This window comes from Anolis carolinensis, chromosome 2, assembly GCF_035594765.1.
Source record: "Anolis carolinensis isolate JA03-04 chromosome 2, rAnoCar3.1.pri, whole genome shotgun sequence".
NCBI lineage: Eukaryota > Metazoa > Chordata > Lepidosauria > Squamata > Dactyloidae > Anolis > Anolis carolinensis.
The window spans coordinates 81,772,676-81,797,789 of NC_085842.1; the positions used below are offsets into that span (position 1 = coordinate 81,772,676).

Below are 25,114 nucleotides of genomic sequence, written 5' to 3' on the forward strand. Positions count from 1 at the left end.
CCTTTATCGCCACTACTCTTCATTATGGTCCTGGAACTCCTGTTAAATTCTATAAGAGAGGATGAAAACTTGCAAGGCACAAAGATCAGAAAAGATATATACAAGATAAGGGCATTTGCTGATGATGTGGTATGCATCGTAGAAAATCCAAATTTAAACATCAACGATTGGCTGCAAAAAATAGAAACCTATAGTCGAATAGCGGGCTTTAAAATTAACAAAGAAAAAACAAAAATTTTAGTAAAAAATATGTCTAAAACAAAGCAACAAAAATTACAGGAAGTATCAGGACTAGAGATCACAAAGAAAATAAAATACTTAGGAATCTACCTCACGGCTAAAAATGCACAACTTTTGAAAAACAATTATGAAGAGACCTGGAAGAATATACAAAAAGACTTGAAAAAATGGTCTTTCTTAAACTTATCATTGCTAGGAAGAATTGCAACAATTAAAATGAACGCCCTTCCAAAACTGCTTTATTTATTTAGAACAATCCCAATAATTAGAAATAATAAAATATTTAAAAATTGGAGCACTGAACTATCCAAATTTATTTGGCAGGGGAAAAAACCAAGGGTAAAAATGCTAAATTTGATGGACGAAAAGAAAAGAGGAGGTCTAGGTCTTCCGGATCTACAACTATACTATGAGGCAAGTGCATTAGGTTGGGTTAAAGACTGGACAACTTTAAAAGACAAATCGATGCTAAATTTGGAAGGATTCGACCTGAGAACAGGGTGGCATGCCTACATGTGGTATGATAAGAAGAAATTGGAAAAAAAATTTGGAAACCATTTTATTAGAGCAGCCCTTATTAAAGTATGGGAAAAATACAAACGAAATTTCTACACAAGAACACCAAGATGGATATCACCCCTGGAGGCATGCCACAGAAGAGAAACTCCAAGAAGGAATTGGCTAACTTATAATGACATAATTAGAAAAAGAGAGGGGAAGTGGACACTTAAATCACAGGAAGAAATGAAGAAAATAGACCAAGAGATTTCGTGGTTCCAATACTTTCAAATAAAGGAGTACTTCAATCAGGATAACAGAATTGGCTTTGAGGAAAATGAAACAACATGGGATAGAATTATGAAATCGGATAAGAAAATAATATCGAAATTATACAATAAACTTCTGGAATGGTCAATGTTGACGGAAGGAGTAAAAGACTGTATGACCATGTGGGCAAAGGATGTAGGCCATACGATAATGTTAGAAGACTGGGAAAAAATGTGGACAATTAAAAATAAATGGACATATGCACAGGATTTAAAGGAAAATTGGACCAAGATGATGTACAGGTGGTACATTACACCCCAAAAATTGGCGAAAATGTACCCAAAACTGAGCGACAAATGTTGGAAATGTGAAGAAAAAACGGGGACATTTATACATATGTGGTGGAACTGCAGAACGGCTAAGAAATATTGGTCAGAGATTCATGAAGAGATACAGAAAATCTTAAAGGTAAAAATTCGATTGAAGCCAGAATACTATTTGCTGGGAATAATTGATGATAAAATGGTAGAAAACAAAGAGAAACTCTTTCATTTTCTATCAACGGCGGCCAGGATCAATTATGCCAAAGTGTGGAGATCAAAGGAGAAACCAACAATAGATCAATGGATTTTGAAGATAATGGACATTATGAATATGGATGTACTGACCCAAACATTAAAACACTTCCAAGGAGTGAAATGCAAAAAAAACAGACTGGTCACCATTAAAGAAATATATGTTGCAGAGGAAAATGAAAATGATAATAACGATCTAGAAGAGAACGTAAGAATGAAACAAAACAAGGTCTAGATAAGAGTAGGGGAAGCCACAGTGAACATTAAAGACGCGAAAAGAATAGGCCGCAAAGAAGGAGATTGGAAGTAGACGATACCCCTTCGCTCCCCCCGTTTCCCCGTACCCCATTATCACTGGAGTTAGACATATAGTATAGAGTAGATAGACCCATAGAGTAGTCCTATCCTTTCCTACTTTCCTATCCCTATGATTGTTCCCCCACTTTTTAATGTATTACTTTTGGAAAAGAGGTTTCACAATAAAAATCTACAGAAAAAATTAAAATAAAATAAAATATAGTCCCTGCTCGTTGCTGACCTAGCAACCTGAAAGATAGTTGCATCTATCAAGTAGGAAATAAGGTACCACTTATAAAAAGTGGGGAGGCAAATTTAACTAATTTACAACGTTGGAATGAGGAAGTGAGGAAGTGCCATCAGAGTGGATGATGAAGCAGATGCTCCCCCCTGTGTCCAGAATCGAACATCGCCTCAGGAGAAAGTTAAATTGCTTCTGCGTCTGTCTGTCTGTTGTCTCTGTCTCGATTCGATGTGTTTATGGGCATTGAATGTTTGCCCTATATGTACATAATGTGATCTGCCCTGAGTCCCCTTCGGGGTGAGAAGGGCAGAATATAAATACTGTAAAATAAATAAATAGGGTTGCAACCTGTGCTGCATGGAGTCATCCTCCTCCTGAAGTCACAGGTTTGCAGCTTGGGTGTCCTCTTGGATTCAGCGCTGACCCTGGAGGCCAAGATGTCGGTAGTGGCTGGGAGAGTCTTTGCATAGCTAAAGCTGGTGCGCCAACTGTGCCCGTACCTTGAAAAGCCTGATGTGGCCATGGTGGTGCATGCCTTAGTCACATCCAGATTAGATTACTGTAATGTGCTCTACATAGGGCTGCTCTAGAAGAGTGTTCAGAAACTTCAATTGGTTCAAAGGTCAACTGCCAGATTGCTGACAAGAGTAGAGTATAGGTAAAGAACCACCCCTCTCCTAAAACAACTACATTGGCTGACAGTTTGTTTCTGGACATAATTCAAGGTGCTGGCTTTAGCCTATAAAACTCTAAATGGTCTCAGGCAGGTCTCTGATGTGCAATTGTGTGAAGTATGTAACAGACCTTCGATAATGCTCTTATGTTTACGGATGGGATTTTATAGGGGCTTTTAATAATGAATGTTTAATTTTATGTTTTGTGTCATTTAAAGGTTTGGGGTTGATAATTGTTATAATTTATTAATTTTATATATGCTGGGGTGTATGATTGTATTTTATGCTATGTAACTGTTTTTTTATTTTGTTTGCTGTATGCTGCTTTGAGCCCTATTTCTGGGAGAAAAGCAGGATATAAATAAATAAATAAATAAATAATGCCAGTCCTTAGGCCTGAATGGGCAAACTTTGGGGACTCTCTTTCCTCCCGAGAAATACTGACAAAAAAGGAGAAATCGTCCCTGACAGCACACAGATGGAGGATATTTTAAAAAATACAGAGTACTTGCTATGTACACTCTGGTAGTCAATTTCCAAAAATAAATACTGGATCATAAAAATTATTATCCAATTGGAAAGACAGAGATAGTGTTGTCTTGTCTTATCTAATGACTAGTAAACAATGCCTGGGGACATTCTAGCTATGGATGAAAGTGAAAATGCTAGTGATAACCCAGTTGGGGATATGATGGAACATGTGAGCATACAGTAAAACATGACTGTCAGCCCAAGAGGTTCATGTGCCTACATAGAAAACATATACATCTGAACTATCTGAAAAGGCACATTACATATACAGTAGAGTCTCACTTATCCAACATAAACGGGCCGGCAGAATGTTGGATAAGCGAATATGTTGGATAATAAGGAGGGATTAAGGAAAAGCCTATTAAACATCAAATTAGGTTATGATTTTACAAATGAAGCATCAAAACATCATGTTACACAACAAATTTGGCAGAAAAAGTAGTTCAATACGCAGCTATGCTATGTAGTAATTACTGTATTTATGAATTTAGCACCAAAATATCACGATATATTGAAAACATTGACTACAAAAATGTGTTGGATAATCCAGAACGTTGGATAAGCGAGTGTTGGATAAGTGAGACTCTACTGTAGATGCGTCTATTCTAATACAACAAGCTTCAAGACAAAAACAGAAGAGATGGGAGTGCCTGGCTTTAGGGGAAGACATAAATCTAATGGCTGTGAGAGAAACCTCAGAATAAAAAGTTTTAGTTTTTCTATGAAATATTTAATAATACAGGATAAATACAACAATAGCATTTCTGGATATTGCATGCATATGCTAGAGAAGAAATATTTTGACTTCAATTACCAATCTATTATAGTTGCAAATTTCCCACAATATTCATCAATACCATCCCTTTGTTATTAGTGCTGCTGCTGATATTATTTATATTTGTTGTACTCCAAGGCTTGGAAGCACCTCTGTACTTAACACCATTCCAGTCCAAGCTAACATAGCAAATCAGTTTATTGAAGAATATATACATATCTTCTATATATATAAAAGGGTAATGAAATTTCGGCCTAGGACAAAACAACAAAACTATACATCCCAGAAACACTAAACTTGGCAGCACAACCCCTCATCCATGCCTCTACGTTCATACAACAAAAAGAAAAGAAAAATAAAGTCCTAATTAGAGGGAGAGGGAATTAATTGCTGCCAGTTAAAAGGCTAAGCTCCGCCCACTTGGTCTCCTAGCAACCCACTCAGCCCAGGGGATAGGCAGAGTTAGGCCTCACTTAGGCCTCTTCCACACTGCCTATAAAATACAGATTATCAGATTTGAACTTGATTATATGGCAGTGTAGACTCAAGGCCCTTCCACACAGCTATATAACCCATTTATAATCTTATATTATCTGCTTTGAACTGGATTGTCTTGACTCCACACTGCCATATAATCCACTTCAGTGTGCAGTCGGACACAACTGGACTTAATGTCAGGAGAAAACCTTTACCCTTTACCTTAACTACCACCAATTCCTCAATACTTTATTTCCCATACCACCATACTTTGCCACAGAAACGCGTGGCTGGGCACAGCTAGTATATATATAAAAGAGTAATGAAATTGCTGCCTAGGAGTAAACAGCAAAAGTACAAGCCCCAGAACCTAGAAATTTGGCAACACAATCCACCATCCTTGCCTCTAGGTTTGTACAACAAAATTTATTTATTTTTATTTATTTATTACATCACTTCTACCCCGCCCTTCTCACCCATCAGGGGACTCAGGGCGGCTTACAATATAAACATACACATCAAAAAACAGTTTTCATCAAATTTAAAAATCCATCGAGATTAAAAATTACAATAAAATTAAGAATATACATTAAAAATATACATAATTATACATTTAAATATACATTTAAGGCGTTTAACATGTCCAGGTGGGGTCTGTCAGTAGGTCATATATTTATATCTCATTTTTGCTCAAATGTCTGGTCCCATAACCACGTTTTTGTTCTCTTTCAGAAAGACAGGAGGGAGGGAGCCTGCTTGACTTCAATGGGGAGGGTGTTCCATAGGCGGGGAGCCACTACTGAAAAGGTCCTGTCTCTCATCCCCGCCAGCTGCACCTGTGAGGCTCACGGGACCGCGAGCAGGGCCTCACCTGATGATCTTAAGCTTCGAGGTGGGTCATAGCAGGAGACATGTTCGGACAGATAAGCTGGGCCGGAACCGTTTAGAGCTTTATAGGCTAAAGCCAGCACCTAGAATTGTGCTTGGTAGCTAATCGGCAGCCAGTGGAGCTGGCGTAACTGAGGAGTGGTACGCTCCCTGTACGCCGCTACAGTTATTAACCTGGCAGCCTCCCGTTGGACTAATTGAAGTCTTCAAAGGCAGCCCCATGTAGAGTGCGTTGCAGTAGTCTAAACGGGATGTAACAAGAGCGTGGACCACCGTGGCCAAGTCCGGCTTGCCAAGGTATGGTCGTAGTTGGCGCACAAGTTTTAACTGTGCGAAGGCTCCCCTGGCCACCACTGAGACCTGGGGTTCCAGGCTCAATGATGAGTCTAGGATCACCCCCAGACTGCGCACCTGCACCTTCAGGGGGAGTGTGACCCCATCCAGCACAGGCTGTAACCCTATACCCTGTTCGGCCTTCCGACTGACCAGGAGGACCTCTGTCTTGTCTGGATTCAATTTCAATTTGTTGGCCCTCATCCAGTCTGACACAGCGGCCAAGCACTGGTTCAGGACCTGAACAGTGACAGGTGGGAAGAAGTGACAGAGCTGGACGTCATCTGCGTACAGATGACACTGCACCCCAAAACTCCTGATGATCTCTCCCAGCGGCTTCATGTAGATGTTAAACAACATGGGAGACAATACAGAGCCCTGCGGGACCCCACAAGTCAACGGTTGTGGGGCCATGCAGGCATCCCCCAATGACACCATCTGGGACCGACCCTCCAGGAATGAGTGGAGCCACTGCAGAACAGTACCTCCAATTCCCATTCCCGTGAGGCATCCCAGAAGGATACCGTGATTGACGGTATCGAAGGCCACTGAGAGGTCCAGCAGAACCAGCAGGGACACACTCCCCCTGACCAGTTCCCGGCGAAGATCATTGACTAAGGCGACCAAGGCTGTCTCGGTATCATGCCCCAGCCTAAAGCCAGACTGTGCCGGATCCAGAAAATCAGTGTCAACCAAGAATCCCTGGAGCTGCAAAGCAACCACATGTTCCAAGACCTTGCCCAAGTAGGGGAGATTGGAAATAGGCCGAAAGTTTCTGAATTGAGTGGGATCCAATGATGGCTTTTTCAACAGCGGCTTGATCAGAGCCATTTTTAGGCTCGCTGGAAACTTGCCCGAAGGGAGGCATTCACCACCTTAACCCACTCGGCCAATCCCCCTCTGGCTTCTCTCACCAGCCAGGATGGGCAGGGGTCCAGGATGCATGTGGTCGGTCTCGCCTCTCCAAGGATCTTGTCCACATCCTCAAGCTCAACCAATTGAAATGAATCCAACAAAACTGGACAAGCAGGTGCACTCATAGAATCATAGAATAGTAGAGTTGGAAGAGACCTCATGGGCCATCTAGTCCAACCCCCTGCCAAGAAGCATTCAAAGCACCCCCGACAGATGGCCATCCAGCTTCTGTTTAAAAGCCTCCAAAGAAGGAGCCTCCACCACAGTCTGGGGGAGAGAGTTCCACTGCCGAACAGCCCTCACAGTGAGGAAGTTCTTCCTGATGTTCAGGTGGAATCTCCTTTCCTGTAGTTTGAAGCCATTGTTCCATGTCCTAGTGTGCAGGGCAGCAGAAAACAAGCTTGCTCCCTCCTCCCTATGGCTTCCCCTCACATATTTGTACATGGCTATCATGTCTCCTCTCAGCCTTCTCTTCTGCAGGCTAAACATGCCCAGTTCTTTAAGCCTCTCCTCATAGGGCTTGTTCTCCAGACCTTTGATCATTTTAGTTGCCCTCCTCTGGACGCTCTCCAGCTTGTCAACATCTCCCTTCAACTGTGGTGCCCAAAATTGGACACAGTATTCCAGGTGTGGTCTGACCAAGGCAGAATAGAGGGGGAGCATGACTTCCCTGGATCTAGACGCTATTCCCCTATTGATGCAGGCCAAAATCCCATTGGCTTTCTTAGCAGCCGCATCACATTGCTGGCTCATGTTTAACTTGTTGTCCACAAGGACTCCAAGATCTTTTTCACATGTACTGCTGTCTAGCCAGGTGTCCCCCATTCTGTATCTTTGCATTCCATTTTTTCTGCTGAAGTGGAGTGTCTTGCATTTGTCCCTGTTGAACTTCATTTTGTTAGTTTCGGCCCATCTCTCTAGTCTGTCAAGATCGTTTTGAATTCTGCTCCTTTCTTCTGGAGTGTTGGCTATCCCTCCCAGTTTGGTGTCATCTGCAAACTTGATGATCGTGCCTTCTAACCCTTCGTCTAAGTCATTAATAAAGATGTTGAACAGAACCGGGCCCAGGACAGAACCCTGCGGCACTCCACTCGTGACTTCTTTCCAAGATGAAGACGACGCATTGGTGAGCACCCTTTGGGTTCGTTCGCTTAGCCAATTACAGATCCACCTAACCGTAGTTTTGTCTAGCCCACATTTTACTAGTTTGTTTGCCAGAAGGTTGTGAGGGACTTTGTCGAAGGCCTTACTGAAATCCAGGTACGCTACATCTACGGCATTCCCTGTATCGACCCAACTCGTAACTCTGTCGAAAAAAGAGATCAGATTAGTCTGGCATGACTTGTTTTTGGTAAATCCGTGTTGACTCATTACATCCTCAGAGACTGCCGTTAATATGGTGTCAAAGTCGGAGTGGATCAGAGAGACTTTGTCCGCAAAGAACCGAGCAAATGCTTCACTGCGGGCTGCCGAGTTATCAGGGCTCCCACCTTGATTGGTGGGAGTTAACAACCCTCTGATGACACGGAACAGTGCTGCTGGACGGTTCTGTGCGGACGCAATATTGGCCGCAAGGTGGACTCTCCTTGTGGCTTTGATTGCCGCAGCATATGCCCTAAGATAGGAGCCTAGCCGTGTTCGGTCTGACTCGTTATACTCTGATCGCCACACGCTCCATCGCTGCCAGCTCCTCAGTAAACCAAGGAGCTGGTTTAGCTCGGTTACTCGAGAGGGGACGCTCCAGAGTGATCGTGTCTATTGTCCTAGTCATCTCTCCATTCCAGAGAGAGACCAGAGCATCAACAGGATCACCTGCCGAGGAGGCGGGAAATTTCCCAAGAGCTGTCAGGAATTCTGGATCCATAAGTCTCTTGGGGCGGACCATTTCAATAGGCCCACCACCCCTGCAAAATCAGGAATAAATCCGCAACATGAAATTCAGGAACAATTCTTAGAACTTGGAAGCATAGAACATGAACAACAGGATACATGGAACTACCTTAGAAAGCTTGACTTGTCAAGAGATGTATCTTCAAAAACCAACATTGCCCAGACTGATAAAGAAATCTTTTGGGCTTGCTAATATAGATAGAAAATCAGTCCTTTTCCCCTGAGAAACTGATAAGGACTTTTTGGCTAACAAGCGGTTTGACCTTCGGAAATTCTGCTGCCCTGCCCTGTGTTGATGAAACATAAATCTTCTATCTAACTGCTCATTAGACAGACACCTGGGATTTCTTCCTCTGAGCTCATCTCTGAGTCTGACCTTGCTTCCCTATAATGTGGCCTTCAGACAGAAACGGCTCAATTTCAGGACTTGAAATCTCTTGCTGACTATCCTGCTGGTCTGCAGGCCCAGAATCTCCAGCAACATCAGGCTGACCTGCAGACCCAGAATCCCCAATGACCTCAGGTGTAGGCACGATTAAAGGCTGAACTACAACAATATATCTCCATCAAGTAAAACAACAATAAAACAGGCAATTCTGCCAAAAAAAATACTGTCTAAAATATAACATGTTTATTACACATAGGAGAAGCATGGACTAATAAAAATATAAAACTATACAATACAATTATAAAGAGATTATCCAGATATAATTCAAAACATACAATATAAATAAAGCAAAGTAACGAATACATAGTACCATAAAAATATACAAGATAATAAAAGAATATTAAACTAGAACACCAAAACCTTTGGAAAACAAGAGCACTTTCAATTAGGATTTAAAAACAACTAGTGAAGGAGTAGTCTACAAATGTTCAGGGATGTAAACCATGAGTATAGACAAGTGAGCGAGAAAGAAAAAACAAAGCTGAACCAATGAAGAATATACTTTTGGCTGAATAAGAAGTCTAAAGTTTCTAGAATGCAGATCCTGAGCAGGCTATTAAAAATAATGGGAGAAGACCAAAAAGAGAGACCAATAGACTTAGAATTAACAGAATGAATCTCTCAAAAATTAGTGAACAGAAGAATATCAAGGAGGAGGATTATGAAGATGGGCAAAAGAATCAAGTTGACAACCAAATGAAATTCAGTAACTGAAAAAAATTGACCGAACAATTCTGAATAAGAACAAGATCAAGACAAATGATCAGGGAAGTACAGAATAACACAGCTGAATTAGACCATAACTTCCGTTCAGTCAAGCCCTGTCATACAGAAACACATAATCAGAGCAATCCTAATAGCTTCTGTTTAGGTGAGTCAGAACAAATGTAAGTCTGAAAGGAGAAGGCCAGAACAGGACAGAGGAATCCTTGGAGTTATCCACATGAATATTACAGTCACCCATAGTATCTGGATATCACTCTGTGCTGAATCTGAAGTGAGTTTACATTCACAAAAGTTCATCTTAAAGGTGCTGCACATTCCTGTCCCCCCTCCCCACCCATCCTTCTTTTTTTAAAATTAGGGTTTTTTTCTTGTCTGCAAGTCGCTTTTGGTGTGAAAGAATTGGCCATCTGCAAAGACGTTGCCCAGGGGACGACTGGATGTTTGACATTTTACCATCCTGTGGGAGGCTCCTCTCGTGTCCCTGCATGGGGAGCTAGAGCTGACAGATGGGAGCTTACCTCACTCCCCGGATTTGAACCAATGACCTTTCAGTCAGCAGTTCAGCCGGCACAAGGGTTTAACCCACTGCACCACCAGGGGCTCCTTAAAAAGTAGTAATATCATCTTAGAGAAAGAAAATCAACCAATAATCAAAAACAGAAATAAAAGCTGGAAATGGGCCATATGATTGGTAAACAACTGTACTCCGTAGGTGCAAAGGCAAAAAGTGCCTCACTGAGTGGCCCTCAAAACAAGAGAAAAGTTTTCTGGTGGAAAGACAGAAAGAAGCAGAAACTGGAACGAACCAGATAACAGAAGAACCTTTCCACCCGACTCACCTTTTCCCTCTTGATGGCTTTTTGTGAGAAAATGAGAGTCCTTAGAAAAAAAAGGGCAGCTAAACTAGTATCATGGATGAGGGGGGGGGGGGCAATTTCAGTGAGAGCAAAATGATGAAAAGATCTAAAGCAGTGGTTCTCAACCTGTGGGCCCCCAGATGTTTTGGTCTTCAACTCCCAGAAATCCTAATACCTGGTAAACTGGTTAGAATTTCTGAGAGTTGTAGGCCAAAACACCTGGGGACCCACAGAGAGAAAGAAGGCATGAACAATAGTAACTTTAGGAACAATTAAGTGACATGCCTATAAGGAACAAGAAAAGGGAGGCTGATTACACCAGATTGGAAGAATTAAAAGAAACAATAGTGATAAAAAAGAACAAATATTTTTAAAAAGGGATACAAAATAAAAGGATAGAAAAAGAGTAGAATAGAAAACAGAGCATAGAAAAATAAAAACAAAGAAAAGTATAGAACACTGACATCACTAGTAATGAAATCCAGGATCCTCAACTGGCTGCCAAAATACAATTCCTGGATTCTCCTTACAGAAGGTGGTAGAATAGCTCTGGTATAATTTATTATCTCAGAGATGACACAGATGTATGTGGGAAGGCAGTAGCTGGGGCTAAGTCTGCCAAGAGGTAACTGGAAACCATCCAGTAGGCCCACTGGAGAGATAAGCCCCCGCAGAGACAACCACAGCAGCAACGACGTGACACAACTTGACTTGTACACACTGGAAAGTCCCCTCAACTCAGGATAACTTTGAGGGCAATCTGGTACTTTTTCTATATTTGCAAATCAGTTATTCATTCTCAAAATCTATGTTTGGTCTATATGAATGCATGCAGAGAAAGCTTATATTGTAAAATACCTACCATAAAATAACTACCAGTACATTTTCAATATTTTGCGGCTTCTAATGGCAGCAAATCCATGTAAGCAAACTTACATTTGTTAGACTGCCATTGTTAGTATTTTCTAAATAAGCAGCCTTACACGAGAGAGTTTTTCTCAGTTCATGGTAAGCACAAGTTTCAGACTTCAGTTGAACATCTTTTCCCATTCTGTGCTTAAAGAATTATATCCTTTAAAGTCTCTAAGTTCATTCAAATACAAAGTGATTTACGACATAATGCAGAGCTCTCATAGCAAATCCCCTGCATTCTGGGCAATACTATTCGCTTGCTTTGTCTCCAATACACAGAGCCCTCTACACAATATAATGCTCCATTAAATACTTCTGATTCTTCCCATTCACTAATACATTTAGAGCTGCAGATAGTGAAAGCTCCTTTATCATTTTCCTCTCAGATATCTAAGCTCACAATATAGGATGTAGCTCTGTATCTTGTCTGAGATCGCTGCAATTTAAAGTTACCAGAACAAGTACTGACAATTAATCGAACACAATGGAAATTGATTAATTGCAAAGAAATACCTAGATACCTAGAACCATTATAATTTATATCCATTATAATTTAAATTATCCATTATAATTTATAAAACCCTATTGGAATTTAAAGATGTTGCAAACTCAGGTCCATGTCTCTCCTCTCAATCACATGTAGTATAGTCTCCTTCTTTTCCTACAACCCTTACCAAGCAATATCATTTTTTTCCAATGAGACCATTGTCTGATGTCCAAAGTACTACAGCCTAAGTTGGTTTATAGTTAGGCTTGATTGTTATAACAGCTGTTCACTTGTCTTTTGAGTTATCTTTAGTATAAGAAAAACCCTTTGCATTAGATAACAATAATCACCCAACATAGACAAATTCCACTTGCCCTGATACTGTTTCTCCATCTTGGCAATGTTCTGATGAAACCTTTCGCCATGTTTGTCACTCACAGCACCCAGGTTGTCTGGAAAGAAGTCCAAGTGGAAAGGAAGAAAATGTATCCTCAGTGACATGTTGCACTTACAGTAGAGTGCCGGTTATCCAAGATAAAGGGGCAGGCCCAATCTCAGATAACTGGAACTGCTCGGATTGCCGGGAGGCCCTATTATCCCTCCCGGCAATCCGGTTTAGGGAAGTGCCCGTGAGCGCTGCTGCTTAGCAGCGCTCGTGGGGTGCTTCCCAAGGGGTGAAGGCTCGCCGAGGGACGTCTCCCCGGATCTCCCTCGGCCAGGCCCTTGCTGGAGGAAAACATTTCCTTCAACAATGGCCTGGCCGAGGAAAACCTGCAGCACACTCTTTGTTTCTCGGGCCTGTCCCTCCGGGAAAAGCAGAGCACACCCCGCATCTCCCTCGGCCAGGCCCTTGCTGGAGGAAACTTTTTTCTCCATCCGGGGAGACGTCCCTCGGTGAGCCCTCGCCCCTTGGGAAGCACCCCACGAGCGCTGCTGCCTAGCAGCACTTGTGGGGTGCTTCCCAAGGGGTGAGGTCTCAGCCCAGGGAAGCACCCCACGAGCGCTGATGCAGCGATTGCAGGGCACTTCTCTGGGCCGAGCCCTCGCCAATCGCAGGGTGCTTCTGGGGCACTTCCTCCTCCCTCTCCCTCTCCTTCCCTCAAGCTCCCTTCATTCGAGAGAAGAAGAGGGAGAGGGAGGGGCGCCCTTGGCGGCGCCTCAGATACTACGGAGGCTCGGTTAACCGGGGCTTGGTTAATCGGGACTCTACTGTAATAATATAATAAAAACTTTATTTATATCCCACCCTATCTCCCTGTGGGGACTCAGGACAGTTTACAACAAGCTAAGGCAAACATTCAATGCCATACAATACTAAACAAAGAACGAACTTACCAAAACCACCCTAATCCCAAAACATACCCAACATCCACATCAAAATAATAATAAAGGCAGTACCAAACATTAAACAATGACATAACTAAATCAACTTCATTGATTTGTATGCCTGAAGCAGACTTTCAACATGTTGGACATAATCTGGTGCTTTATAGTTGCCTAGAAAGTTACAAACAACATTCTTGAAGACTGTCCACAAAAATGTTCTTCATCCTGGAGAAGACCGTCAAAGTGGCTATCCTTCATCACATCTCAGATTTGTGGGCCAATGAAAACACCTTCTTTTATCTTTGCATCACTTATGCATGGAAACATCTGCCACAAATAAATTAAGACTTCACTTTGCTTGTTCATTGCCTTATTGAAGCTTTTCATTAGCCTGAGTTTGATGTGTAGAGGTGGAAGAAATATCTTCTTTGGATCAACCAATGGGTCATGTGTGACATTCTTCTGCCATTGAACCAATTTATTGCGGGGAGACCAGTCTTTTCTGATATAATCCAAGTCTCTTGCTCAACTGTCCCACTCACAAAGGAAACAGCAATATTTTGTGTAACCAATATTTCGTGTAACCAACCCAGTAGAATTGCAACTACCTTAAGATCACCACACAATTTCCAGTTGTGCTTTGAGTATTAAAGGGAGTTCAGCAGAAGTTGCATGTTCTCATATGATTCTTTCATATGAATGGCATGTCCTCCAGGTAGAGAAGGGTAGATATTACCATTGTGCAGAAAAAATACGAGGGCTATCCAGAAAGTACATGACGTTTTGGAATTAAAAAAGAACAAAATATAGGATAAACCACTTACGATATGCAGTTGAAAGCCACACTGAAATAGTACATTTCAACATAGTTCTCATTCAGATTTAGGCACTTATCACAGTGAGGAATGACTTTGGAAGTTTCATAGTTTCAAGGAAAAACTCAGCTCTTGCTTCTTTAGCAAAGGGATCTGAAGCATTTTCCTTTCGCTTCCCTTCCTGCAGCTGATCCTGGTTGTTGCAAAACCTGGCCAATCCTGCCTGCTTCTCCTTGGGAGCTGCTCTCCTCCAGGCCGCTATCCGGAACTTGCTTGCTTCCCTTTGCATTCATTGTTCAGCCTGGCTGAGTTTCAGCGTTGCAATAAGGCTGGTCGCAGCGGCGGGAAAGTGTTGAGACTATGAAACTTCCAAAGTCATTCCTCACTGTGATAAGTGCCTAAATCTGAATGAGAACTATGCTGAAATGTACTATTTCTGTGTGGCTTTCAACTGCATATCATAAGTGGTTTATCCTATATTTTGTTCTTTTTAAATTCCAAAACGTCATGTACTTTCTGGATAGCCCTCGTACCTTCAAACTTAAGAATCTGCCAGGGGTACTTTGTACTTTTCCTGCATTACGGGGATTGGACTAAAATCCATGTGGTCTCTTCCAACTCTATTATTTTATGATTCTATGAATAATGAGTCAATAAACAGTCACCATTTTGTTGAGTTCTGGTTGCATCCGAGAGCACAAAACAATCTGTTGATGTCACAGCAAAAGGTCAGACTGTCAGCTTGTCAAATCTTTTATCATGGTGGGTACATTTTGAGATTTTTTTACTGAATGAAAAAAGAGTCCCATCTTTGCAGCCTTGATCCAAGCAGCTCTGCCTGATTCTTCGATAAACCCAAATCTCTGACTGGATCGTTCAGCTCTGCCTGAGATATTAAATGAGGATCACTGGATGTTGAAAGCACAAAGTCAGGATCAGCATCAGCTTCCATCTGCATCTGATTGCCATCATCGCCTACCTCCTCATTCTCTAATGTTCATGCCTTTGGCATGCCTGAGCAAGTTTCTAAATGATCAGAAATTTATTCTTGAGGCATTTCAATAGTCTGAGTCTCTGTTATATGTTACATAATGCTGGCTATGGCTGTCAAAGATATGAAGAATCTAAAAAATCATGGAAATTATTGTCAAGAAAGAAAATGTTTTATAATTTTGCAATAATTGTAAAACAAAATTGGCCATTTCTCAAAAACCTTATGTGATGTGACAATTTTGACATTATTTATGTGATCTGCATCAAAAAATCTATTTTTACACATAAAATTGTAAATGAAACAAAATACCAATTTTCCAGAAATTTAATAACATCTGCATATATTAAATTCTTGATCTTCTTTTTGATTTCCACACTTAATTCCCCTGAGTTTAAGCCCACTTTCTGTAGGATATGTGCTTTTTTTTAGAGCTATAAAAGGCCAACACAAAACCATTATGTTCTACATACTATGTCCTAAAAGTGACCTCTTGACCTGAATATAGTTTGCACATTAGTATAGTCAAATGCTATGGCACTCCAATTTTTTTAGAACAGGTCATAGACGTTCATTGTTTACAGCTAAAATGGTGCACTACATTACAAAGGTAATATGAATTTGAGTTCTGCCACTCTTGTTGGAAGTAAGTCTAAAAATAGCAGCCCTGCAACATATGGCCCTTAAGATCTTGTGAAAGTGATCCTGAACACTGAGAAGTTTATGGGCTAAGTTAAGGGATATGTGGTCATCAGTTTAAAATTCCATTGACATTCCTCAAAGGGATTCCATTGGAGCATGTTTGAAGAATTTCATTTCTCCTTACATACTGGACACATTTTCTAGGGATGGTGCTGCTTCCAGGAGGGCTGTTTTTTCTACCTGCCTGGCATGACATGTCTTTCTCATATGATCAAAAGCTTGCTGTGTCCCATTTTTGTGAGTCAGAGACTATGAAGAATGACAGGTTACTTACCTATAGCTGTAGTTCTTCAAGTGATCATCTCTGAATTCACACATCCCTACCTATCATTTCCTTGACAAGTCAGTCCAATCTTCAGTTCCATGGGCTACCGCTTCGGCATCCAGGGAACTGAGTGTTTAGGCAGGTCGGGCACTATATAGCAAGAGCCTAGAAGGTTCCAAATAATGCACTGAGCCAGCAACTGATTACCCCCTTTGTGTGAGTCACAAAGACCATGAAGAAGAAAATATTTTTTCATCACAGGCTTGTGTTAGTCATTTGCATAATCAGGACTTCATAATCAGGACTAGCAATGGATTCTCATAGTATGATTAAAGCACAACAAGACCCAATAAAGGAAATTCTATGTCATCTGCAAGTTTCTGTTGACAAGTACATGGAGTATGGGCTGAATTCAGATTTGATAAAAGTTGGTTTTGTTATAGTGAAACTGCTGCTGTGATTCACAACCCCATTTCCATAAGTATACAAAAATCAATTAGAAAAGAGCAGGGATGGACACCTCAGAGGATAATTCCAGTTTTTGGAACAAACTACTAAGTGAGCCTAGGCTGGTTCCCACCCTGTTGTTCTTTTACTGGCAAGCAAATATCTTTTTAATTAGGTAGGCATTTGGCAATTCCTCTCTCATACTGCAGAAGGAGTTTTAAACTGTGTGGGTGTTGTTTATCTTTGATTTACGTGTTTTTCAATTGCACTGCATGTCTGTGCTTCTATTTATTTTCTGTTTTAATTGGACTTGTAGAATTTGACTTGAAGGCCTACGTATAGGGAAAAGACAACAAAAAAATTTCTCAAATACCCCTTGTCTTCAAGCACAATAAAAATGTTAAAAATATTTCTGAGGTATGCTGCTTGCCCCTCTGGGCACATAACTCCTATTCGCACAGCCACCATCTTTCTCTGGTCTTCTCAACCAGGAAGGATCAGAACAGAATGATCAGTATAAAACCAATTATTGGATTGCAAGGAGATATGGAATGAATGATGAGTGTTTTTTTTTTTAAAAAAATCTTAGTTATACAAGACTTAGATCTAATCCAACAATACACTGAGAATTGTCGTTAAGAAGATTTTAGAAATAAAAAAATGACAAATCTGCATTTCCCTACCAAAAGAGAGAACTAAATTATATTCAAGAGACTAAATGTCAATCAAAATAAATAGTCCTTAGAATCGTCAGACCTTGTATTGTATCTTCTTTCCGGGAAGCTGAAAACAATTAGTTCTGAATGATTTTGGGGGTATGGGGATGAAATTTAGTTATGAATTTCCATGCTGGGGGAAACTAATATATCAGATTTTTTTAAAAAGTTTTGTTTGATTTTACTTTAGAAGATCTGGCATACTACAAAATTAATGCTAATACCTATCTTGAGAATAATTAAAATCAGGAGTGAGAAAAGCATAGCCCATTGGAAGCATGAGTCCCACAAAGGCTTGTTTGAGCCTTCCACCTCCTCCTAACATGCCCTCTTAAGCTTCACCCCAAACCATTTTAGACCCAGGAGGGGTCTTTCATAAACAGGAGAAGTATTAGGCAGGTTATAAATCTATTTTAAATGTTATGCTTCAGTCCCCATGTATCCCAATCGCATCTGCTAGCTGTTGCTCACCTCTGATTTAAAAGCTGGAAAAGGAAGTGAAAGACAAAGGACTAAGCTGGTTTTGTTGGTCGCTCCATACCATCACTGAACAGGGCCACTTGTAATAAGGAATACATGGTTTATTCTTCAATTTGTATTGCCTTCAATACAGGTTTGTTTAGCATGCACCCCACTGCTTCCATATGCACACCAGATATTAATGCAAGTAAGTACATCCTTTTCATGTTCTCCGATGACACAAAATTCTGGAGAACTCAAATTAACCAACATCTCACCAAAACGTCTGTATAACTGTCAACACATACTCCAGCATTTAGTAAAAGTTGTGCATTCTTTGTAACTAAGCTAATCAAATAAAATGCTTATTTGAAAAAAATAGGTTTTTTTGGAATAACATAAGTGTTTAAACCTAGAATGATGAGAGTAATAAAACATTCTATAAAAACTATACACATAAACCACATTTAATAATGATGGGGCAAAGCTATCAGAATTGCATGCAAAAAATAATGTATTTGATTTTGTTTCATTCAAGGAAGCATTTCAATGCTAGGGCAATCAAGGTGCATACTCACCCCCTATTGCTGACAACTGCCTTTTTCAAGTGAATATAGTTAACAGGAAAAATCCCCTGGAAAAGAAATTAATTATTATTATTTGAGTAAGAAATAAAGTATAGTTTAACTACATATTTCAGTAAACAAATTGTTAAGTGGAAAATGAACAGAAATCCTGAAATTAATAAATGTATTTTCTTGAACAAATGAGCCATTTAAACACTTCCATTTTAAAAACCTTCCCAAGCAAAGAATCAAATAATATAAACACAATGAATTAATATAAGCTACTTACAAAACCTGACCCTCTTTCTATAATTTGCCAAACGTTATTTGTTCAGCACCTTAACCTTTTTAATAGCCAAGCCAATATGTAGTTTTCATTGATTTAAATTGTTTTAAAGTGCTTAAAATGGAAATAAATATTTCACAATTATTATGTGTGTGTGCTGGGAAGGTTAAGTTGCTCTAGTGGTAAATCAATTATAGGCTCAGGATCCCTTAATTTGAGAATCTCTAATCCGAATGCTGCACAATTGTCTAAAGTGGATATTTGCATATACAGTAGAGTCTCACTTATCCAAGCTAAACGGGCCAGCAGAAGCTTGGATAAGTGAATATCTTGGATAAGAAGGAGGTATTAAGGAAAAGCCTATTAAACATCAAATTAGGTTATGATTTTACAAATTAAGCACCAAAACATTATGTTTTACAACAAATTTGACAGAAAAAGAAGTTCAATACGCAGTAATGTTATGTTGTAATTACTGTATTTACAAATTTAGCACCAAAATATCACAATATATTGAAAACATTGACTACAAAAATGGCTTGGATAATCCAGAAACTTGGATAAGCGAGGCTTGGATAAATGAGACTCTACTGTGTGTGTGTGTGTGTGTATATGTATGTATGTATGTATGTGTGTGTGTGTGTGTGTGTGTGTGTGTATATATATATATATATATATATATGAGATAGTGACATCTTTGTTTTCTGATGACTCAATGTGCACCAACTGTTTCATGAACAAAATTATTAAAAATACCATGTATAACACTGTCTTCAGGCTATGTGCATAAAGTGTATATGACATATAAATTAATTTAATCTGTAGGTTTGGGTCCTACCTTTAAGATAGCTCATTATGCGTATTGCATACATTCCAAAATCCCACCTCATCCAAAATCCAAATGCTTCTTGCCCCAAGCATTTCAGATGAGGAATGTTCAACGTGCATCCATGACTGGCAAACTCATCATTAGTCAGGGTCCCAGAAAATTCTGGCTTAATGAGATTTCTAGCCAGATATATATTCTGGCCATTTTAACTCTCCTAGATTTCAGTACACATTATTGTATCTAGCTTTGTTTGACTCATCCCAATTTTGAATAACTTCAGTGCAATTTACCTATGTTTAGTTAAATACTTCTGTCTCAAGGTCTCAAGAGGAAAATGCAAATTCAGACTCCTATGTATAAATGTCTGTCAAGGCTTAAACAATTAACATTTTCAACAATACTATTTTTATTCTACGATTTTAATTTTATACCACCAGAAATTCTCACAAGGTTTAATACAATGTCGTTTTGTATGTATTTATTTATTCTACTTGGGCTTTAGGCTATAATCACACCTATCACTCATACTTGATTATTAACTTTATTTTAAACAGCATTTAAATCATCCTTCGTAGGCTATTAATTGTGCTACTGGTTACTGAATGCGATATTGACATACTGCCTGTAGCCAATGGAATAGTCATTAGCACCATCAATATCATTTCATGCCTCATTAATTATAGTCCATGTAGTGGTATGCTGGTGAATTTCAGTAGCAAACTGCAATGACAATATTGTGTGTGTGTTGGGGGGGGGGGTGTCTTGGCAGAACTGGCAGGCCACCAAAAAGGGCTTGAGAATGCATTTTGTTTCCTGTCCTCTTTAGACCTACATGCTTTCTCATTGTGTGATGTATTAATTTGTAGGGCTTGGATTTTTTAGTGGATACCAATTTGAGATGCCGCAAGACAATGTAGCAACACACGGATTAAAAAATGTTTTATTGCAGCTTGCAAAATCTATTCGTATCTTGTCTTTTAGCCCAGATATATCCTCTTTACACTTAATAGTCGTGTTTCACAGAACAAAAAAGGGACAATTCTAAATGGAGGTTATGAAAAACAAATTGCTTAATTTTACAGAAAGAAGAAAAGTAACACAGTATTCTTGCAGTATGGGATTCATCCATCCATCTTGTTTAACAAGATTTTTTTGGGAAAGGTTATAATATCATTAAAGATAAGGGTACAGTATCATTAAAACTGTAAGTGCAGTTTTAATTTACATTGAGAACAAGACTGCTTTTTTTTAAAAAAAGGAAATACTTATCACAGCATGAGCTGCCTTGCTTCTATATAGTAATTGTACAGCAATTCTATATTTGTATTTCTCCTCCTAGCATTATTTCCAGCACAACTGATTTCACCCAGAAATTCATAGTACACAGACATTTTTAAAAGTGAAAAACAAGACAGGCTGGAGATATTGTTAGACAAGATAAAATGGGATTGCACTATTTGTTTCTGTGGCACTCTGCTACTTACAAAGGTAATTTGTAGTATGTCTTAATGATTTTTATATTAAAATTCTGAAGACACTGCTCACATTCAGATATGGCATGACTGGTTCTTCAAACCATAATTTGGAAGACTGGAAATAAGCAACAGCCTTGGTTATTTTTTTCTGCTTGCCAGAAGGAACTGAATGCATTCAAAAGTATAAGCAGCACAACTTAAAACATGCACAAATATTCTATTAGAACTGTTAACAGCACAGAAAAGGATTTTATCAACCCAGGTGTCATATTGCCCAAAATCTAACAGGCAAGTCAGCTGCAGGGAATCCATGCAAAAATCTAGGGAAAGCAAGCAAGCAAACAAAAATATAAATCTTCCCATTCTGAAGCTGCACAGATATGTGTATGCAGGTAAGATACTACTAACATTGTGTTACTAACTCCAAGATCTATTTTCAGGTCTATATCAATATTATTTTAGTTAAGAACAGAAACCCGACTCACTTTTATGTTGGGCTTTTTTAATGAGAGTCCTCTGTACCATCCTGAAAGACATAAAAATAAACCACATTAAGAAATCTACATTTTGTATGAAGTTAATATAGATAAAGTTTCTCCCACTCAGTTACCATTTCTAATCATGTACATATCCTAGCACCATCTCTACTTAGAGTGCTCTGACCCTTCTTAGAAAAGAAACAAACCAAATGATGTATAGGATATGTGGGTTGATATATCCTCCCATCACCCACAAACAGATTTTCTTGTAAGTGAAAGGCTTTGGGATGTAACAAACAATGCTAAACACTTACGTCATACACTGCTACACCTTATGCCTATTGCATTACCTCCAAAACTATCAGTCCTATGCAGAAGATTTATGGCATTTAAGTAACAACAAACCACCAAATTCTCCTTCTGAGATCAATAGTAATGTACATAGGGGATGTGTTTGGAAAGAGGGTACACACTGTCAGATTATTCAATCAAGCTGATTTTCCGGAAAAGAGACAACAGCTAGCATAAATCACATCATAGCAGTAGATGCATGGTTAAAACTGGTTCCATTTTGTAGAAATCACTCTCCTGCATCTTAAAATATCTTATCTGACTGTTTTATCTTTGGTTGACTCCAAATTAGAACTTTGTATGGCCTTAGGTTTGTAACAATTACCACTGTACTGAATAGAGCAAAATATACCTGACATTCATATTGTAATCCCAAAAATGTATTGGGTTTGCCTGTTTTTGTGAGGTTATTCTTTAACTGAGCCAGCATAATTACCAGCAACAAGCAGATGAGTTGTCATTGAGTTCCATGCAATAGGACTGCTAGAATAAAAAAAAACAAATAGTGCGCAAAAGAAAGGAAGTCTTGAGTAATTTAAAACCTTCTAAAGCTGGCAGAGAAAATGGGTCATATGTTACTATTTAGAGAAAAGGCCTTGAATATTTGGAGAGGCCAGCAGTATTGTGGATACTAAACACAGAATCTAAACATGGAACCAAGATATGCATTTTCCAACTAAAAAACAATATGTTTATGTGTAACTGCATTTCTCCAAATGGTGAACTCACATATATGAATGAATATGTAAGAGCTGTATAGCTTTTTGTTGAGGACACTAGTGTTTTCACTATCTGCACTGGAAATGTTTCATAATGCAAACTATTCTGACTCTATCTTCTGTCTGCTTCATGAGATTTTAAACAGGGGAAATGTGGAAATGACAGGAGGAAAGTAGGTTGTGAGAGTTCAAACAAAAACACTCAAACAACCACAATTACAATAAGTTGTGACTTGTTCTTCCTCATTTGGCAAACAGAGGCAGAATACCATAGTTGTAATGCACACATCTAAGTAAACAGAAAGGTAACTTACTGAAAAGGATATATCAAGCCAAAATTGATGACAAAATATGTCATCCAAATAACGTATTATCTTAGAGATCCAGGTAGTGTGTATTAAGGTTATTGACTGAACCCAAACTGTGGCTCTGAACAAGTCTGGAGAAAGATTCCTCCTCAAAAGAGCCTCTGATGTTGCAGCTGCTCTTGTAGCATGCAAATGTTGTACCATACACAGGTTGCCTAGGAAACATACTAGGGAAATAATTTGAAATATTATTTTAGTTAGATCTTGTGATGGAACAGACAACCTTGTTTGTGACTACCATGAGCAAAAACATTGAGACTGATGGAATTTAGACATCCAGTCAATATAAAATACCAAAAACACAATGAACATTTAAGGACTACAGCACTGTTTATAAAAGTGTAGCAGGACTGTTATAGAAAGTAGGTAAGACAATAGTTACCCACTTTGAGCATTACATGCTATTCAAGAGGATATGCTTATGGCAGTACAGCTGGTAGGATCTTTTACACCTGACAGGCTTTCCTGAGAAACCAAACTAAATGTGCCAAACAGATACTGGACAGAACCGGTGCTGGTGGGGAACACATTGGTAGAGGTTCTCTCAAAGACAATGGCAGAAGAACCATAGCTCACACTTGTTAGTACTGTGCAGAGGAGACATCAATAAACTATTTCTGAATGTCTTTTACTATGAAAAACCTATGATGAGACAATTAAAACTGAAACAATAAATAATCCCAAAAGATGAGAGTTCTATGTTTGAAGGCACTCAATGAGGAAAAGCAGATGGTAAGTACAAGTAGCACCAGGGCTAATAATGCAACTAGACTGATCCAAAAGAATGTTCACATACTGACATGCTCAAAGTAAAACCCAAAGCTGCATAACATATATTATAAAAACACAAAATGTGAAAAGCATGAATAATAGAAAACTAAACATGATAAATCAAAACTGGAATTGATAAATATAGGGTGAATGAGCTGAAGCAGACAGGAATGGAACATACCGTATTCAATCAGATAATAACACAATGTTTTACTTAGGAAATGCAAATCAAAGAAGGAATGTCTGGTATTAATAGTGAGCAGACATGTAGTAATAGCAGTCAGAGAATATAATGCAAAGTCTGAGTAGACAATATAAATAAGGCTTCAGGTAAAACCCATCAATATAATCACACTCCAAGTTTATGCTCCGACAACAGGGGAAGAAGTTGAAAGATACTATGCTGGAGTGAAGGAAGACAATTATCATACATCAACATGGACATATTAATAATTATGGGAATGTTCCAATTATAGGAGTAGAACACAAAAATAGGAAACAGAGCAGAACCAAAGATTGTTAGAGAATTTGGCCGAGAATCAAGAAACGAAGCAGGATAGCAACTTACTGAATTTTGTGAGACAAAAAAATATGTTCATCAGAAACATATTCTTTAGGCAGTCAAAGAAACAACTGTGGCCATGGACATTATCTGACAGCCATTATAGAAATCAAATAGACTACATAATTGGAAGTAGAAGATGGAGAAGCTCCATTCTCACTGCAAAAAAAGATGTATTGATAATTACAGAAATGTTCCAATCATAGGTTTCACCACAAAAATAGGAAACAGAGCAGAACCAAATATTGTTGGAGAATTTGGCCTAGGATCAAGAAATAAATCAGGAAAGCAACATATTGAATCAACTCATTTGAAATATGGTGCTTAAGGAGTATTCTGTGGATACCATGGACAGACAAAATGACAAATAAATTGCCCCCTGAACGAATCAATCCTGAGCTCTAATTAGAAGCTAAAATGACTAAGGTGAAGCTGACTCATTAGAAAAAATAATGATGCTTGGCATGATAAAAGGCAGTAAGAAAAGAAAAACTACACTGCAAGTGGATAAACTCAATTAAGGAAGCTGTGATCTTAACAGGGTTGTTGATGACAGATTGACTTGAGGGTCTCTCATTTTTAAAAGTCAATACACATCAATGTTGCTCTGATGAAAGTTGACAACAAGTCAGCACCCTTGCACTAACAGAGCCTAGAAACTGTCTTCTGAAGAAGGAATATGTCTTACAAAAGCTTGATTTTTTTGTGATGTAAAAAGTTATCAATTACAAAACTCTAGCATCCAATCAGATACCACCAATGAAAAGGACCAAAGTTATATAAGTTTTGAAGTAGGTAAATACAAATGACCAAGTCCCTTGAGGAACCACTTAAACCACTGAATTAGAAAACAAAAGACATTTAGGATTGTAGATTACTGTAGGTTGTTGAGCCACAACTTGCACGGACAAGAAAGCCCCGCCCTGCTGATTGAAATAGAAAATGGAAGA

The 25,114-nt window shown here is 39.2% G+C and overlaps 1 protein-coding gene across 11 annotated transcripts in view; it reads right to left on the reverse strand.

Moving 5' to 3' along the window:
- Positions 1 to 25,114, reverse strand: part of dock3 (dedicator of cytokinesis 3) — a 241,236-nt gene that overhangs the window by 172,900 nt on the left and 43,222 nt on the right. For all 11 annotated transcript variants that reach the window (XM_062970075.1, XM_062970074.1, XM_062970073.1 and 8 more), the window contains exons 3-4: positions 21,400 to 21,440; positions 18,337 to 18,392 (exon numbers count right to left, since the gene is read on the reverse strand). In XM_062970075.1, coding sequence (XP_062826145.1) covers positions 18,337 to 18,392; positions 21,400 to 21,440 — 97 coding nt within the window. The remainder of the gene's footprint in view (positions 1 to 18,336; positions 18,393 to 21,399; positions 21,441 to 25,114) is intronic.